The 20286-nt window shown below is 36.8% G+C and overlaps 2 protein-coding genes across 4 annotated transcripts in view; one reads left to right on the top strand and one right to left on the bottom strand.

The window, feature by feature from the left end:
* LOC134532188 (ATP-binding cassette sub-family C member 4-like) overlaps nucleotides 1-16536 on the top strand; it is a 133376-nt gene extending 116840 nt beyond the window's left edge. For both annotated transcript variants that reach the window (XM_063368595.1, XM_063368596.1), the window contains 2 exons: nucleotides 6291-6401; nucleotides 16184-16536. In XM_063368595.1, coding sequence (XP_063224665.1) covers nucleotides 6291-6401; nucleotides 16184-16222 — 150 coding nt within the window. In that variant the 3' untranslated portion in view covers nucleotides 16223-16536. The remainder of the gene's footprint in view (nucleotides 1-6290; nucleotides 6402-16183) is intronic.
* Nucleotides 16396-20286, bottom strand: part of LOC134532190 (uncharacterized) — a 104234-nt gene continuing 100343 nt past the window's right edge. Inside the window, exon 10 of one of the 2 annotated variants that reach the window (XM_063368597.1) lies at nucleotides 16396-17229. In XM_063368597.1, coding sequence (XP_063224667.1) covers nucleotides 16869-17229 — 361 coding nt within the window. In that variant the 3' untranslated portion in view covers nucleotides 16396-16868. Of the gene's footprint in view, nucleotides 17243-20286 lie in introns of both variants that reach the window. The other variant, XM_063368598.1, reaches the window with a different exon arrangement.

The following is a 20286-nucleotide window of genomic DNA, read 5'->3' on the forward strand; positions in this document are numbered from 1 at the left end:
CAGTTGTGTCTACATATGCATCCAGTCAAGATACGTGTAAAATAAGCATTGGACAAGAAACGTCAGTTGGTGAGTCAGTGAGCATACTAAGCATGCAAGTAAACAAAAAATCTGAATCGTCACCATTTCAATCACCTGACATACAACAATCACTGACATACAACAATCACATTTACGCACAGTTGAAGGTAGTGGTCTGAAAAGAATGCTGACTAAAGACAGTGTTACAAAGGCAGAGGCTTATTGGTGTTTATCCACGGTGCTAAACCACTCATCCTTACGCTCAGCAGAAAGAAATTGCAGCCTCTTTAAGAAAATGTTCCCAACATGTGAAATTGCCAATAGCATGCAACTCCACCGGACTAAAATGGCATATTCAATTGTTTATGGCCTAGCACCATACTTCAAGAATGAGCTAGAAGGTCTGTTGAAAACATGTAGTAAGATTACTTTAGGCTTTGATGAATCCCTAAACAAAGTAGCACAGAGCCAGCAGATGGATGTAGCTGTACGGTTTTGGGATTGTAACACCAATACTGTATGTACCAGGTACTTGACATTTGTTTTTTTGAAGCATTCTACATCTGAATGTCTCCTTCAAGGCATTAAAGAGGCACTGATAAGTATACCACTGAATAAAATTATGCAGTTGTCTATGGATGGACCGAATGTTAATTTGAAACTTCAAAAATTATTGAACATTGAACTCTCGTCCTGTGAGGTTGATGGACCCAAGTTGCTTGATATTGGATCGTGTAGGTTCCACACGTTGCACAATGCATTTAAGGTAGGGCTCAAGGGAACTGAATGGAATCTAAATGAATTTCTTAGAGCTTTGTATTATTTGTTCAAAGATTCCCCTGCTAGGCAAGGAGATTACATTCAGGTTACAGGAAGCTCTGTTTTCCCATTGAAGTTCTGCAATGTAAGGTGGCTTGAAAATGACATTGTTGTATCAAGAGCCTTGCAGGTTCTTCCTTGCATAGAAAAATATGTAAAAACAGTTGAAGGCATTCCAATGGAACCCAAATGCAATAGTTTCAAAACTGTTGTTAGTAGTCTCAAAGATAGGTTATTATTGGTCAAACTGACTTTTTTTCAGTCTCTGTCCAAAGAGGTCGAGCCCTTCTTGAGAGAGTTTCAGACGGACAGTCCAATGGTGCCATTCTTGTTTGAAACACTGTCTGATCTTGTACGGAATATCATGACAAGAATAGTCAGAGCTGAAGTAATGAGCTCAAATTTTCTGAAGATTGACATTGGAAAAAAGGAAACACTAATGCTTTCTAAAGACATTGATGTTGGTTTTGCGACGAGGTCAGCTCTAAAGCTACTGAAAAAGATATTCTTGTCTTCAAAAATGACTGCAGAACATTCCTGAAGTTATTTATCCAGAAATGTATGGAGAGGTCACCATTAAAGTATTCTTTTACAGAATCTGTTTCTTGCCTTAGTCCGCATATTTCTGCATCAGATAAAGGAAATACAAGGCTACGACAAACTCTTGAAACCCTTGTTTCAAGGAATGTAATGGAAGGCAATGTAGCAGATAAAATACAACGTGAGTATACTGACTTGTGCTCTAGAGAAAGCGTCAAATATCAAATGATTCACTACTCAAGAAGTGATATACGTTTAGATAAATTTTGGATGGAAGTCCTTGAGCACAAGGTAGAATACAGAAATCTGGAAAACTTTGTTAAACTCATTCTCATCATGTCACATGGCAACTCAAATCTAGAAAGGGGTTTTTCAGTTAACAGGGAATGTTTGGTGGAAAACTTAAAGGAACAGTCACTGGTGGCACAGCGGATGATTCATGATTCTGTAACTGTGAAGGGAGGCTTGGACAATATTGAAATAACAAAGTCTGTTGTGTTTGCAATGAGAAATGCCAATGGTAAATACAAAGAAGCCCTGGAAAAACAGCGACAGGAGAAAGACTCAGAAGAGCAAAAGCAAGATAAAAGAAAACGAATAGCTTTGGAAATAAGACAACTGGAAATAAAGAAAAGAAAACTAATTGAAGATAAGGAAAAGGCACTTAATAAAATTTCAGCAAAAATAAATATGTTGGAAAATTGAAGCAGCAGTTAGAAATGGATTTGGATTAATAAGTGATGCAATGCAGTGTTCTTGTAAAATAAATTTATTGAATCTGAATTTGGTTTGCAATAATACTTGCTTAAATTATGTATTATAGGCGTAGGCATATTTTAATTCACTAAACAAATTTTGAAACACAAATCCCAAAATTGGTTTACTGATTGCAATAATCAAGAACGTACATTGGTTAACTTTTATTGAACAATTGCTTGTGGCATAGTTGTAATTTCCAGAATGTTGAATGGCGTGGGTGTCAATGAGGACATTGTTTATAAGTGATACATAGTGTACTCAGTATTAGCAAGGTTTTCAACAGAAATACATAGAAACTTGTACTGAAACAGTTTAACTTGCTACTACTCTAAAGGGTAAGTTTGCTCTGCAGTATTTTTAAAAGTATTCCATTTATATACATTAAATGGACTATATTTTGTATGTTATTTTTATTATGTGTAATTAAACTATAAATCAAGTCTACGTTCTTCGTGGTTTTAAGAAAATTAAATTGAGGCATCTATATTTATGCTATTTTCAAAATTGAGAAGTAACTAGAAATTAATTTGATATTTTTGAATGTACTGGAAAATGTACTGGAAAATATTTTGTAAATATTGGTGGACACCCTGCTTTTATTTGACAGGAATTAAGCAAGGTATTGATCAATACACTCAATGATTGAGTTAAAAAAGTTTTTGGTTAGAAATCTGATAAACACAAAATGCAAGGTGATACAAAAAGCATTTACCGTGAATTTTACCCAAAATCGAGGTTACATTTTTAACTACATAACAGGGAAGCACAGGAGCAAAACTTATAATAATTGCAGTTGTGGTGCCTCCCTTCAACACTACAGGGCACACACCAAACACCTAGCATAAAAACACTGAGGTTAAATAATTGCTCAAAAAACAAATTCTCATCAATATCCACTTACTCCATATCACCAATGTCTCAGAAATAACAAAAAAAACCGGTAGCTTATGGAATTTGAGTCAAACATATAATAAGACATCTCATATTACCCAGAAGGTATAAAGTTTAATGTTCCAATATACAATTATCACAAAAATCCCATTAACTAAAACCAATAAACTAAAGGCAATCTTAAATCCCTGTAAACAAATGTTAAAATTTGCCAAAAAGTACAATTAATAAATTAGAGTCTATAAAAAGGTTGGGTAAATACAGTGCTTGCAACATAGACATATTTATAGTGCATTAAAAAGTTATTTTACCTCCCTTCACCACACAGTTCTCTCTCTTTACCAAATGTAAAAGTTTGCAATCACAAAAATCATAGAAGTTCAAAATATAGAGAAGAATTTCATCATCTACACTGAATGTAACACTGCAGACTTTTTTTTTTGGAGTGAGATACTATTAGCTTTCATGGCACAAGTCATTTCTTATTTTTTTTTTATATGATTTAAATTTTTTGAATTTGTTAATTTTAAGCAAAATATTTTTTTTTTCACTGCATTTAAATATTTGGCGGGACCTTTGATTTGAATATGCCTGGGCCTATAGCCAGACAGTTTCATTCCTTACCGCTGTCCACCAGTGGCCCACTTTCTGCTTTTTTCCTATTCGGTGCTAGGCAGCATCTCTCCATCACCCGCGCCTCTGGCCACGTACAGACGGGGACGTTTCCGCGCTACCAGTGGCTTTGTGCACTTTTAGCTCCAGGTAGCACGGTCGCGATTACCATCATGTTAAAATATAGACCTGCAGTACTTATAAAACATTACATTACATTACATTACATTATTTATAAACTCCAGCCTTAATGCAGACAAAAGTTTTACGCCGAGAGGGTACTTCCCGAACGAAACTTACTGTAACAAAACTTGGTGCATGCATTAGTACAGGTGACATGAAGCAGAAGCCAGGGTAAATAAAAATTGGAGCTGGGTTCTTTACCTTGTTGGCCGATGAGTTGCCATCAATGCTCCGTAACCACTACGAAATGCAAAGGTATTGCTTTCGCACTGTAAACCGCCATGGCTGAAGTGCAGCCCCTCAGCTGCGTAGTTGAAAGTTATCTGACACTTCGACACTCCCGTGACATTGTCCTTCCGAGTCTCACGGTGTCGTGCCCTAGCATAAAACACCACGAGCTCAACGTTGGTTGCGACAGCAGCGTCTCACAGTGGTGTAAAACATCAGTAAATAAATATTGTAACACTGAAGGAAATAAATATTTATAACACCAAGGGAATTAAGTATTGTAGCACCGAGGGAAATAAATACATATAAATGGACTGGTAAAATTACAGCAGAAAATAAAATTGAAATTCAATCAATCAACCAAAAAGAAAGTTTTCAAAAAATTAAAATGTAAAAGTTAAAAAACACGAGTAGGATGTTGATCTGAGAAGGTTAACAGCGAGGAGGCTCTATTACACAACTAGAGCATGTGCTATCAGGTAGAGAATATGCAAATAAAAAAGGGAATACATTATGATTACAAGAGATTTCGAGAAGATTACGCCAAACTAACACAAAAAGATTGGTTTAAACATAGGTTACAACAATCTGTAAACCACCCAGAGCAGAAAAGTTTACAACTGTCAAAATAGCTAGCTCAAGTATTTACTCAGCAAAAGGGAACATGGAACAAAATGTTTCACAATGCTGTTCAGCCCTGAACTTGCAAATTAGGGTGAGGGTAAAAACACAACAATGTGTTATTACAAGCCATACTAAGGCTTAAAGCAGCTGGCAAACATGGTAATAGCTGCAGTACCAAGTGAGGTAACGCATGGCAAGACATAGTAGCAAGCAAAATCACTAAAGGACAGAACATTAAAACTGACAAAATCTTGACGATGGTAGCAGATAGAGGAATTTTACAAAACTTTAAAAGCTATAATGTATAATTACATTGTTAGACCAACACGTACCTCTATTTATATCACAAGTAACCTAAAAATTGCTATGGTGAAGCACGAACAACCAATAACTCGACTGCGATGTAACCAGAAAAGACTTGAGACTTTCTACCCCTACCCCTACACCTGAGAGAGAAGGAACATACTAACAAGCGGATGGAGATTGGAAAAGGAGGAAACCGATGAGCCACAGAGAATAGAGTAGACATCTTGCGATCTTCAAGGCGTTTAGCACTCGGTGGACAGGTACATCATCATAACACTTATAATCCAATCAAATTTATTTTACTTTTTTTATGTGTAAGTATATGACATTGAATCGATTACGAGAAAGATTTTGTTTGAATATTTAACATTTTGAAAATTTGTACAGACCTAGTGTCTACTGAATTGCAAAGATAAATATTAGGAACGTTCACTTTTCAAGGCTTTCTTTCCATAGCAAATGTACCAAAAGTCTGCAGCTAAGTTGAAGCTTTTCCTAACCTGTAATCGTGGGCATGCCATTACTTGTTATCCAAGACATTTTCTACAGTGTTTCTAAGTTAAGTGTCGAGTTCCAATTCTCAGTTCCAAGAGGTGACCCCAGCCATGTGTTAGTGGAAGCCCCGATGCACCGGAGATTCTCTTTGCAAGACGTCACTGTGGTGATTTGCCATTGCCTGCCGCTTATTCCACCGTACAAGCCAGACATACGATATCGTCTGCTGTTTGCAATGAGGCAGGTGATAATTTTAAACTGTGATCATTCATAGGATAGGTCTTATTTAAACTAGTGTTGAAATAAATAATAACCACAAACAATGGCTACAAAATCAACAGTTGATGTAAACATTCATTTGGAAATACTGGCAACACTTCTTTTTAATGCTTATATGGAAAAATTTTCAGATTGACGTTTAATACCCAAATGGTATTGCAAATAATTTTCAAGTCTAGTAAAATTAAGTAGTACACAACAAAGGATTCTACATGTAATTATTTCATTGTAAAAATATTTTGTTGTGCAAATGCAATAATACTATATAGGATATGATCCCACAGTGACAACAAATACCAGGTGAATCAAATTAAGGACTTTTTCAGGACCTTTTAACAAAATTTCCTTACAACTTTTTTTAATCAAATTAAAATTTTATGGTATAGTAAGCAAAAAAAATTTACACACACACACACACACACACACACACAAATTTTTCACAGGAGCATTACCTGACTTTAAATGTTTTTATAAATAAAAAAAAAGGTGAAAGGCTGCGTGACTTCCAACAATGTCTGATTATTGACCGTCAGGAGTGGGGCGAGCCCCATGTGCTGCTCCAGAACAAGGCGGGCCTCTTCCACCAGATGGTGAAGCACATGGGCAGCACCATGGCCGAGCAGCTGAGCCGCACGGCCGAGCAGGTGAACCATCTCCAGACCTGGGTCACCCGAGTTCCCACCCGAAACAGGAACACGGCCGTGCCACATCATGGATTGTCACCAGTTTTAATGAGAATACCAGAGAAAAATTAATAGTAAAATGGTATTCTGTAGTAAGATGAAAAACACATCAATTTTAATGTTTAAAAAAATCTTATACAACATTGCTTCTGTGGTCAACGAATTCCCCCGAATATTCCCAAAAATATCAGTGCGCTTGTAGTATGGCAAGATGCTGCGCTTCCCAGCTTTTAAAGTATTTTTTTAGATTAATAAATATTAAGTTTTTGTAATTCAGGTGGATCAGCTGGTTATATAGCTTCAAGGTTATAGTGACCAAGTTTTTTATACTTGTATTTTGTCATTATTAATATTCTTTAGTTAATTTTGATATTTAGTTATTTTATTTATAAAAGCCTTTAAAATATGTTTTTATTGGTTTTCATAATGTTTGCCAGGTTAGTATTTGTTTAAATGCATTTTCCAGTATTTTATTCACTTAAAATAAAATGTTATGGTTACAACTATATTTTGCATTTTTATTTGCAAGATTTTATTACACTTCTAGAACATTTGGTGTGTTTCAGTCAAAGAAAGAAAGAGACAGGTGTGTGACTTGATGATGCCAAGTTGCCAGACATTTTTATCAGTTACGGAGATGTTCTGGCACTTTCTGCATGCATTCTTATGATGGGAAAATCTCCTGGGAGATGGTAAATTTGTCAGCATTTTGTCAACGGTCAATCAGAGTGGAACTCTGAAATTGTATATTTGTTGTTTATATAAATGCCTAGATGTAAGTATACACAATGTAATATGTGCACGAGGAAGCCGCACTGTGATTGGTCCGTAAGGTCACACTGCTTCCTCCTCCCTGCGTGTCGGTAGGCAGTTGCGTCGTCTCACCACTCATCGTTGAGCGGTAGTCAGAGTGGTTGCGTGCGGTTGGTGGCTCACAAAACTTAGGTATTTATGTAACGTGCTAAGAGACAATGTAGCGTCTGAATTTATGTAATTTGCTAAGAGACCAAATAACCTGTTTGCATAGAAATGTTAATGATTATTAAATTATCTGAAACTGTAATGGTTGAACTAAATTTCTGAATTTATTCTTCTCCCAACGAGAATACATCTCGCACACGATTTGTCCAAAAGAAAGCACTCACTTTTGTCGATCGTTACTTACAGTCCTGTGCCTTAATGAAAGAATACCTCTAGCAACTTCGTCGTCTAGGTACAAAAAAAAAAATTGGCAACTAACGTCCGGTGCTGAATGTCTGGGGCCTAATTTCTGATTCAAAATAGTCTGAAAGATAAAGAAAAGCAAAGGTTCTTAAAACTTAACGGCCCCGGCACCCAGATGTGAAGTAATCTGCCTACATTCACATAAATTGTTTTATGATGAGTTGCCAAATAGCACGACCTATCGCACAGCACTTGAACAATGACATGCAACTGTGTACCATCCCACGGGGAAGTGGCAGGTGTGTGACCTCACCGACCAATCACAACACAACTCTGGACTTGAACACAACAGTATACAATTACAAATTAAACACGAAGTCTTTTCATTTTGGCCAAAGAAAACCTGATAATTTTATAGTCTCCTGTGGGAGCAAACATCTGCTGATTTTCTCATTATAAGAATATAATTAGAACGTACCAGAATGTCTCGGCAGCTGAAAAAAGCCACAAAACTTAGCGCCGTCTTATCATGCACCTGTCTCTTGTCCTTTCTCATCCCACGACAATACACAATGTTCTGAGATTACAATTATAGTTTCTAAATAAATGCAAACATAAAAAAAACATGAAAACATATTTAAAATAAATAAACAATGTGAAAACAGTAAAAACATAAATTGCTGTTCTGTATGAAATAATTAAATATTTGTTCATTATTAATGTCAATAAAATACCAAAACAAAACTAGGACACTCTATAATCAGGTGATATACAGCATTACTTAAAAAAATTACTCCCAAAAATATCATGAAAAAAATGGGGAAAGGAAGTGGTCTGCAGTACCACATACAGGCAGGATGTTGAGTACCAGATAAACAAGAACCAAATATATTGATCAAGAAGAGTAGATGAAAGAAAGGAAATTAGTAGTGGTGCACCGATGCGGATACCGATGAATCGTAATCGGCGATTATGGGTACTTACCGATTAATCGTAATCGGCGATTATCTTAACGATTACTTTGTAGTGATGGGTCGTTCGTTAACGATTCGTTCAAAAAGAACGAATCTTTGAGAGAACGAAATCTTGCGATTCGTTCGCGATGTAAAGAACCGGCTCTTTGAGAGCCGGTACCTTGAAAGATTCGGAAGAACGAAAACGCGGAGAGAACGAGATGAGAGAACCGGTCACGCGCCCGGTCTGATTCGTTCGTAAAATGATTCATGATGTCAGGAGTCAAGAATTAGTAATCACAGCGTGCGCATGTTCACAAGAGCAAACGATAACTGATCAAATAAAATAGGGTAACATGAAAAGTATCTATACCTGAAAATGTCAACTGTTAAGTAGTGGTTTAAAATTGCTTTTTCACATTCACATACACAAATTTGGAAATAAAAAATTAAAAAAACAAAAAAAAAACGTATGAATTAAAAAATAACAGGGAAAGTAACTACAAATGTTCACACTTACCATTTTTGGGTTAATTAATGTACTTCATTTGTTTCTCTTCATACTGAATTGCAGTAGTATTAAATTTTTGTCTTTTTTCTCTTAATGTGTTGGTCTACATGTAAACACTTTACTGTCACTAGAGTGTAAATAGCCTTGTCGTCCCCAGGCCGTGGCTCCTTCCCGATCCCCGACGTGCGACTATGAATTTAGGTTGGAATTATTGTTGCCGACTAACTCAGTGAGAGGTGGGGGTTCGTGCCTACTGTGGCCGGGACCGGGAGCTGGGGATAGGGGGAGGTGATGAACAGGGCAGGAGTATGGGAGTGGAGATCGAACCATGAAACGTCCGCTGTTAGTCTACAAGATGTTTTATTTAGCCCTTTTCCCTGAGCGCGCCTGACCCACAACGATGTTACGGGACACGTCCCCCGCCGCGCCGGGAGCGAACGCAAATTGCAGGTCAACCACGAAGGTGCACTACTCCGCGACTGAGGATGTCGAACGTGGGAGCTAACCGAAACGACGGTAGCGACGCTAGCAACGCGCGTGGCAGAGGGCCTGCGGACTCGCGGAGCGCAGCGATACAGGACCTCCCTCGACGGCAGCCAAGCGGCGACTGACGACTCCCCGCCCCGCGCGGCCGCTGCGCTGCGCGAGAGGAGGAGGGGGGAAGGGGGGAAAGCGGCACGGAGGGTCGCGTGTCCACTGCGGGCCAGGCGCGGCCCCTGTACAAAGCTACACGATTCAAACAAAACACATAACTATCCTATTTGCATACATAATTACAAGTTCAGTTATTACAAATAATTATACAAAGATGTCCGTCCTTGAGCGGTCCAGAAGCGAAGTTAGGGCGCACGCGGGTGCGTCCCTAGCACGGAGCACTCACTGCACTGCACAGAGGGGTTAGGGGGAAATAGCCCCCCTCAGGTACCCGGCGGTGGGCAGAAACGGCCTCTAAGTCTATGAGGGCACGACGACTGTCGTCAGCCTATATATTAATATTTGTAACTTAAAAAGTAATAAAATATAAATAATCTTGTTTCATATACGCAACTGTGATTCACTGGCTACGGAAAGCAATGTTCAAATTCAAATACAAAAACACGTACGTAAAACTCTAAAAGATGAACGAGTTACGACACCTGATAAAAGAGCCAGATCCCATACACAGAAAAGAACGAATTGACCGAGATGAACGAATCGTTCTGAACGAATCATCTCACGGAACTGATCCAAAAGAACCGATTCGGTCAAAAGATCCGTTCTGCCCATCACTATTACTTTGCCGATTATTTACATCCCGGGCGTAATTAAGTAGGTTTTTACCGTGTAATATTTTGTTACACATTTTAGGACGAAATACTGTAATATTTGTATATATTACAAAATTCATCTAACTCCGTCATGTGATTGTACAGAGATTTCGTTAATTTTTTTTTTATTTAATTTTTTTTTTAATTTTGTGGCCTACAGCTTTTCGCCAACAGCCAAAGGGTCATTATTTTCAGTGTGAATCTCAATTTCAACTCGTTTTTTCAAATAGCAGAATATGTATGGTACACCCATGCCTTACCCGGGACTCGAACCCAGGACCCCTCGCACCGGAGATTTCGTTAAGTTTAATAAATCTCATTGCCTCAAACAATAAAAAATACATTTTTCCTACACGTTTATTTACGTTCCGTCTTTTGTTCTGTCTTTTGTCTAGTGGCCTTGTACATTACCTATTAGCCAGAGACGTAAAATAGATGGCACACAATCAAAATACCACAAGCAGTTGCAGTCGATTCTATGACAATCGATCTTTTCGAGTCATAGCTGTTCAAAATCGTGGTCCCGATACCTTCTAGAGTTTTATCACTGCATTTTACCAACTCGTTATGGGTGTCTTTGGTAACATTATCCGTTGCTGTGTTATTTGTATGTGACGTGAAAAGTGAAAAAGTATTTATAATTTTATATATTTAGTCAACATAAATAAAATCACATGTGCTAGAATTGGTTTTGAGTTTTATACATATAATTATAGTGAGATGGCGAGTAGGGAGAAAAAAAAGTGAAGTGTGGAAACATTTTTCTATAAACTCAAGTGAGCAAAATAAAGCAACATGTTTACATTGCTAAACGGTAATTTCTCGATGCAACCTTATGTGATAGTCGATAATAATGCTAGTTTTCCGCAACAAAAACTTACCCATTGTAAATTACAATTATTAGACTGTAGTTCAAGTTCTTTACAATAACAAATATAAATAGAAGTGAATTAAATTTACACTTTGCAATGACTAAATAGTGTATATTATATATTTTTATACTGTTATTATAACTGTATTCTCAATTTTACCTAATCTTTTTAAATTCACGTGGGAATAAAAATTTTTGTGTGCATTATTACACTTAAAAAAAATTTGTTTATTATAATCGGTAACTGAATCGGTATCGCCGATTATTGCTCTCATAATCAGTAATCGAATCGGTAATCAGTAAAGTCATATCGGTGCACCACTAGAAATTAGTTTAATGTTTCTAAAATATCTACAACCACATCACTGTGGTCCTGTGATCAAATCACTCGCCTTCCACCGAGGCATTTCACTTGCCACACCCTGATTCTTCGCATTTGCCTCTAGCATTATCAACGCTGGCCCAAGCCAATCTCTCCTGGCGTGACAGCTAGCTACTTCGGGGGTCTGCCTCATTCCAGCCTGAAATCCCAGCTTTACAAGACACTGCATTGAGGTCAATACATCCTCTCTCACTCATTATCCAGGCTGACCTAAGCAATGCTTTCATAGCGGGACTGGCTGCTTCAGGTTCGTACCAACCCAAGTATTCCCTTCTCTCGGGGACACTGCATTGAGGTCTCTTGAGACCAGCGACCGGTGAAATGACGATGGAGAGGTGTGATTACCTCGACATACCCAATCAACTGACTGTTCAGTTTTGCCAAATCTTTCCCACTTGCAAGAAGATAGGTCTGACCCCCACTCTTAATCAAACACAGATGGATTGGTTGTGGTCAATTGACCTGACCACCCTGTCTCCGTTGATCTTCGCGAACGGAGTGTTTGGGAAAGGGGGAGTGGAGGTACTTTACTTGTAGTACACTTAACAAGAACTTAATAAAACCCAAGACTATTTTGGAACAGAGTACCATTACTTTCTAAATTATTGTTAAACAGTAGGAACTTTTAAATTAAAGGGAACAGCGAATGGCTATCTGGCAGGTATCCACCAAGTTTTTACCATCATTACACGTTACTGACAAACTTCTGCATTAGCTACGAACTAATTCTGAATGGTACTTACATACTGCTGCTTTAAGATGACACTTCTCTTTTTAAATATAGGTTACAGAATAGATAATCTCCAGCAAGATGGTTGGGAAAATTCTATTTCTCACCATGTAAAAATAAAAATCTTTGTGCTACCTAAATATTCAGGATCTCAGTCATAGATAAAAAAATTTCAATTCTGCCATTTTGCCATTATACTTTTTTTTCTCTCTCCCCATTTTTCTCTTAAATATGTGTGACATGAAATCATTTCTTGTAGATGACAACTTTTCAAACAAAACAAATTTTTTAGAGACAAGGAAATAGTTTTTCGTGTTTGATGCCAGACTGACTGTAAGTGTATCAGTAGGGGCCTGTTCTTTTCGTGATCGCGATTAAACGACGATAAACGCGAAATCTCCGTTAAATACAGTTTTTAAGCGAAATCGCCATAACACAGCGCTTTTACACAAAATTTTGTATTAAAACGCGAAATCACAGTGTTTTTACGCGAAATTTAAATACTGGTTAAAAGACTTGTCTCGTCAATGGTAAACAAACACCGCAACATGGCCGCCAAACATTAATTATAAATGCACTAAAGCAAACAAAAGCTTACACACGCTCACGTTATAATGTTAAACCCAAAAATATACTGTAAAAATACACAAAACTACGGCGTTTATTTTCCTTTCCGGCATAATGTTTGGATAGATAAGACAAACAGGCGAAGTTTTAAAGCGTACGCACACCGCTCGGGGCACTGACGTCAGCTTGGAACAGCGACACCGGATAAATTCAAAAGCAAGCAGATGATTGGGCGAACAGTGTTTGGAACAGTCTTACGTGAGTGGCCATATCACGTCAGCCGGGGGCGCTGGCATATAGTTGGAACAGCGTCGTAGTATCAAGCAGATTAAATCGCGCCAAAATGCGGAAAAATGTAAACAAACATTAATTTTCAAATGGTGTGACGATGATGATTAGTTGGCCAACAGTTTTTATAGATTTTGTTGGGTCGTTACAACAACGCGGAAATACCATAACGCCGAATGTCAAAATTGACCACAAAGCCGAAATAACAACTGAATGAATTTGTGTGTGTTTCTTACATTTATAACAAACATTTAATAGATGATAATTCAGAGAATTTTAACTACGATCTAATCCTTGAAACCCTGAACATGCATACACTGCAGTTTAGAAGGAAAGTTTCTGATACTGTTTTTGTAATAAATTGTTTTATAAATGTTTACCACAGCACTGAAATATTAAACAAAATTGGTCTTCGAGTTCCTTCATTCAATCATAGAACAATGCGACCCTTTCGAACGTATCACATAAAAAATGAGCTATCAAAACGGTGTACTGATAATTGTAATGATATTTTGAAAGATTTAGACCCTTTCCAAAGGGCAAAATTCTCTATGAAAGATATTTTGAATTCTTAATTTTCTTGCAGTTATGATAACTTCTGATGTAAATAATGTTTTATTGTTATTTCATTGATAAGAATTACCGTATTGGTCCGAATATAAGGCGACCATTTTTACATAAACGAGAGATGCAAAAATTGGAAGTCGCCTTATTTTCGCACCCAAGACGTCAGAACCGCAAACATTAGTTCCAAGCTGAAAGCTACAGTAGAAACATTGTTTAACAAAACGTTCACAATTTTTTATATTAACTAAAACTTTGTTACCTCACACGGGGAAAAACCATAAATCCACCTAATATTGCAGTAATTGACAATTGTTTGAAGTTGAAAATTAAAATATTTGTTCTTGAGTAAAAACGTGAATGTTGAAGCATCTCAAAATGGCAACCTTTTATTTCACAATTCATTTTGTACTTTGTGTACAATCGCGTGTTAACATTTACGGTAATTTTTCTTCAGATTTTTAACGGAAATATTTGTACTAAAACATCACAGTTATTTTCAGAACGATTGTTTACGTTTACAAACATTTCGGATGTAATGTTTGGAAATTCACGGCTGCCAACTGTCTTTCCACAATATTTCTTTGTTGTAAAACGAACATTGCCGAACACGCACAAAGACGCCATATTAATAGGAATTTGGTACGTTGCTTCAAAAGCTATTTTAATAATCCACTCTTTATTTATGTAAAAACCTTTCATAATTATAATAGATTATTCTTTCAAATTCATAGAACAGACTCTCTCTGTCAGAGAGTAATATGGACAAATATACGCGGTCACGTAACCGAAGTTATTCTTGGCCGTATGCTTCATCATGTCAGCTAGCCACTTGTTTTGTTCCGGCAAGATGCATTCTTTGTTTGCTTTTTTTACGTTTAACACACTACTAAATAGTAATACGCCTTGTTCTGTGGTAATATGTAGCTTAAGTCAAACGGAAAGTTAAATGCTGTATTTTAAGAGGGATTAATAGCCATTGTAAAAATTTTAAATTCGTAGATACAGTAAACTGTGAAAAATGAACAATCACACATTGGTGGAACGGCGGGGAACGAGCCCTAGACAAATAAACAGCTCTGAAGATGACAATTATGCAGCTTCATTAGAGTAAACATACGAAAAGATTTCTAGTGTAATACTTAAAAATGTAAATATTTTCTAATTGTTTTCTTTTGACTTTTAGGGTAGGCCATTCAAACTTATTTTAAATAAGTAATGTGATAAATATAAATTAATTGTTATACATAAATGCAAAAACAATTTATCAACACAAAATGTATGTCTAATGAATTTTCACATTAATTTATACCAAAAATTATTTTTACATTTGTTTGGCCTCCTGAAACTGCAGGTCGCCTTATATTCGGGGTCGCCTTATATTCGGGCCAATACGGTAATTTAAATTTGACAAATTTAGCTACTTAATCTTATAAGGGTCCTTTGTCATGTGTTTATGTTTGTGTTGTCCCATTTTTATTGTTGTGTTTATCATTGTGTTTTGTGTATGTTATTGTTGTTTCTTTATGTAATATTTGTTAAGTGCCTACCTGTTAAAGGCTTTGACTGTTGGTAGGCACTCAAATAATAATAAATAAATAAATGTACCTTAATGCCGAAATACCACAATCAAACCTAACCTTACCTTTCTTACCTTACCTAGCCTATCCTAAACTAGCCTAGCCTAGCCTAGCCTAGCCTAGCCTAACCTAACCTAGTCTAACCTAACCCAACCTTTGTGGCAGCCCTGTAATGACATTTGTTGGCGTTGTGGTACACAGCAGTTTTCTAGCTGTCGTCGTTGTGATCAATTTGGCATTTTGGCGTTGTGGTGCGTCCTTGATTTTGTTAAAGGGATTAATAGTTTTCCAGATTAGTTTATGGGAACGAACTAATAATCAGTGTCTAAATCAAAAGTATTGTCATATAAATATATGTAACCTATTTGTTTAGGGTATTCAGTAATGAGTAGGTTCAAGTAAAATTATTTAACTTAAATAATTTTAGATATATTTACGGTAACACTCACTTTTTTTTTTTAGTTTTTAGCACTGCTTTTGTGTTTTTAAGTGAATTTTAGCACCGCTTTTGAGTTTTAAAGTGAATTTTAACACCGCTTTTGGTAATTTTTAATGACGAAATCTGAAAACTTTATTTACCACTTTCAGGGGGCCTATGTATCAGTGATCTGATCTAGTAGGTAAAGAGTTGGCAATAAATGTGAGCAACAGCTATGTGAAAGGATCTTTTCCAATTTATGATTTCAAAAGTTTTTAAGTTAGCATGAACCGTTCATTGACACCAAAGTTAAAACTTGTCTGGAAATCATTAACAAGGTGGCGACAAACTAAAGATAAAAAAAATAAAGATGCATCACACCTCACAGCATCATCTCGTTGCTTGCAGAAGTATACCTCCAGACCTGCCGAGTCCACACGACTCTGACACCACAGCAACGGACACAGGTGGCCCAACCGCCAGGAAGGAGTTCGCCACAGGTCCAAGGACATTCTGCTGCATCTCAGGAGAAACGGAGACCTTCCCACGCTTCCGAAGAGCGACGGTTACGTCACTTGCTTTCACAGTTTGCTGCCCAGTGCCTGCGGCTGGCACCCTCCGTCATCAGCCAAACACAAACAATATGTACCGTTGATGTTATAGTATCTGTAATTTATTGTTTCAAAGAAATTTTGTTGATTTGTATTTATCGCTACGAAAAGTTTATACATGACAAGAACAAAATTAAAAAAAAAAATAAATTGATACTGAATTAATGCCATAAATTAAATAGCTGACTTAAAAACAAGCAACTGCAAATAGTCAGACGTTCAAAGTTAACTGTTTACAGAGAACAGAAATTTATTTGAGTTTATTTAAGGTAATAAAAAATTGATTGTTTAGTTATATAAAAAAAAAAAAGTAAAATGTATTACATATAGTCCAGATACTGGACAATTCTTCAAACACAACACTTTATTATGCATTCGCATCACAAAAAAGTTCAAAATTGTTATTGCCACAGTAGAATGTTCTTTGAACATATATGACTAGCAGTTAATATTCCAGGTACTAGATGCCTGAATCCTGAACATCAGGTGTTGGTCTCGGAACTCGGGTGCACAGTCGATACGTCCGACTCGCTCGGGAAGCACACGGGGGGCACCGGGTTGGCCAGCGGGGTGGAGCGGCCGCGCGGGCTGGGGGAGGAGGAGCCGAGCCGCACCTTGTGCAGCGTCGAGCCTGCCCAGCTCAGGGCCTGTTCACACTCGGGCTCCTCGCACGCATCCTGCCAGAAGGACCTGGTCACGAGCCCACGCCTCATCAGCTCGGCCGCGACGTCCGGCAGCGTGTCCTCGGAGCCGACGCTCTCCCGCCGGTCTGCCGTCGTGGCAAGCACTCGAGACGTCTGAGGGGTGTCCACTTCCACGATGGTGGACAACTCGTGGTCATTCCTGCACACACCAACTACAATCACTAACAAAGATATAACTAAAATATGCAATGGTACAATGCATGTCTTTTATTATATTGGCTATAGGGGTGTACAAGGACCATTTTTTCAATTCGAATTGGAAGACGAAGATGGTGCGGTTGCGAGTTCGTGCAGGGTCCACGTGAGTTGCTGCCTATGGTCGTTTGTGCTCGTGAGCCCTATAACTCAAGATTTTGACGTGATTATTGTGTTCTCCAACATTGTTTCATCGTGAAGTGAAAAAACCTGATTTCTTTGGTTTTTCTAGGCCCGTGAATATAAGAAAATAACTGCTGATCGTAATCAATTAAGTATAATGAACATGTTCAGACAGTTGCCTAAAATATCCGGGTCTAAAAAGGCTTTAAGTGAAGATTATACCATGAGTGTGTTGAGTCTCAGCTTTGAAGACTTGTAATCTGAAAAAAAAAGTTAAGTTGGTTCCAGGACTGAATTCTCTGAACTCAAACATGAACTTAATATTCTTAAGCAAGATATCCGAGCAAAGAATGATCGGGTGGTATCTTTAAGTGTCGGTGGCATGGATTTATGTGTAGCAACATCTGCCGACAAAGATTCTATGTGTGACCTACTTGGGATGCAGCGGGATTTGTACGATGAAAGCAAGTCTCATAACAAACAAATCGCTGATGATAAAGGTTTCAAATTGGTGAAGTGAGTGTGCAAATCAAACATATATATACATCTGTTCAGCACCCCCTTCTTCATGAACATCCAGGAATAGAAACAGTCTGGATTAAAATTAAAACCTCTCCAAATAAATGTCTTACACTAAAGCCTTTGATACTGTAAATCATTCATTATTACAGTGTTTTCTCGCATAATCGTCGCACATTTTATTCTAATATCTTAGGTTAAGCTATTTATAAAAACAAAACCCGTTCATGGAAAGTACATTTATTTAAAAAAGGGTGGAGTATACAAGTGCACTCCAAACAATTTATATTAATAATTCATTAAACAAAAACCTTTCTTCAACTTTAAATAGAAAAATACAAACTGTAACGCCACTGGAATCTGTGACGTGAACTAACGCGTAACTTGCCACGAAAGAGTGCGGGCCGTCAAATGTGGTTAACTCGGCACTTGACAGAGAGCGCGCGGTGCATGCAATCGGCGTGATATCGATATTCAACTACGTGCGCGCTATCTATACGGGAAGATACACAACCAAAAACGAATGATGCCAACTAGCGCTGGCTACATGTTAATAAGCTGTACCCCGCGGCGATGTAGACAATCAGATAAAGGAAATAACGTTAAAAAATGGCTTTAAAAGAAAATTTACATGTCGGACAACTTCGAATTTCCGTTAATTAAATAAGTAAATGGTAATGTCTGAATAAATATTAGATTTATACTTTAAAATACATTGTGTTATACTGAAAATATATCTACACCGGTACACCGCGGCGACGCAGACAATCAGAAAAAGATAACGTTTAAAAAGTCTTTAAAAGTAATTTTACACGTCAGACAACTTTGTATTTCCGTTAATAAAATAAGTAAGTGGTAATTTACAAATAAATATTAGATTTCTACTTTAAAATACATCGTTTTATACGGAAAAGATACCTACACAAAGCGCTCGGCATTTAATAGTGGGACCAAAAACATCATTCGACGTTTATGCGATAAGTTTTTTTATCCCAATTTTGACGGCCAAAAATATAGGTGCAACGATTATGCGATAAAAGAGGGTACTTGATAAACTTTCAGACATTGGTTTATAAGTCTGTAGTATCTTAAGGTTACTACCTTAAGATACTTAATTGTTCAAAAATTTTTATTTATAAAATTACCCAGGTTTTAAATATTCTTTGAGCCTGTTATTTGCTGATCTAAAAAACTACACAAATATTACTTCTCTAAGTCTGATATTACAATTGATGTGACTTCATAATTTGTTAATTCTAAACAAGGAAAAAACAAATATTATTTCCTTCACCAGGAAATATTTACCAATACACTATGATTATCTTCTAAATAATTCACAAATTGATCATACTCATTTATTAAAGTGATACTGTTATTAAATTTGACAGTGATAAACTAGAAAACAAACCAAAATAAACTTTTCATAATTATTTTATTTATTTATTTAAAATTATAACTTATAAGAACTTTTAAAAACCTGATCTGATTCCTCTTATTGACTAGGAAATTTTTGTAATAATTTTTAATATTTATTTAACTGTTCCAATATATTTAAATTCTGTAATTAATAGTTGAATATTGCGAGAAATAAAAAACAAAGAACGGTAACAGTGAGTATTGAACATGGATTGCCAGACAATGTGCTTGACCACTGAACATTCATGAACAATACCCCTCAAGCTCTACTTAGAATCTTAAAAGAGCTTTTTCTGGCTTCCTAGGGGCCATTCAGGCGAGATGTTTTAGGATGTTGAAAGGGGCACCTACCTGCTACTACTCGCACAGTTTAAGCCACATCTGTAAGCTCTGAATCGAACCCTACCCTTGTGTGTGTAAATGTTAAAATTGTTTGGTTCATTTCAGCTGTACATACAGTAGGAAGGTGAGAGAGGAAGGGAGAGACAAGAGAAAAAAAACTTTGTAATAAATTTTAAAATCTGTTTGTCCAATTTTTAAATCTTGCTTAGATGAACCGACTTTTAAAATACTTGCCAAGTTAGCTTCAAAAATTTTTTTTTTACAGTATGACTAGTCAAAGTTTACAAAAAAAAAAAAAATGTTTTTATCAACAAAAATGTGCAAAAGAAATTTTTTCCCACAACAGTATAGCATGTTCAATTTATTTTTAATTGTTATCAATACTAGGGTTATGCCTGTTTTAACTTTTTTTAGCAAACATACTTTTGATACCTCATTATCATCATCAGACTTAATAATTGTGTTTAAATATTTATTAGGGGTGAGCCGATGCCGATTGCGATTATTAAGATCGGCTGATTTTGGTCATTTGCATAATCGGCTTCATGCATGCAGATCCTTTTTACCGATTACCGCTTTCTGAAGACAAAAAAAATCTCTT

The sequence above is a fragment of the Bacillus rossius genome, chromosome 5 (assembly GCF_032445375.1).
Source record: "Bacillus rossius redtenbacheri isolate Brsri chromosome 5, Brsri_v3, whole genome shotgun sequence".
NCBI lineage: Eukaryota > Metazoa > Arthropoda > Insecta > Phasmatodea > Bacillidae > Bacillus > Bacillus rossius.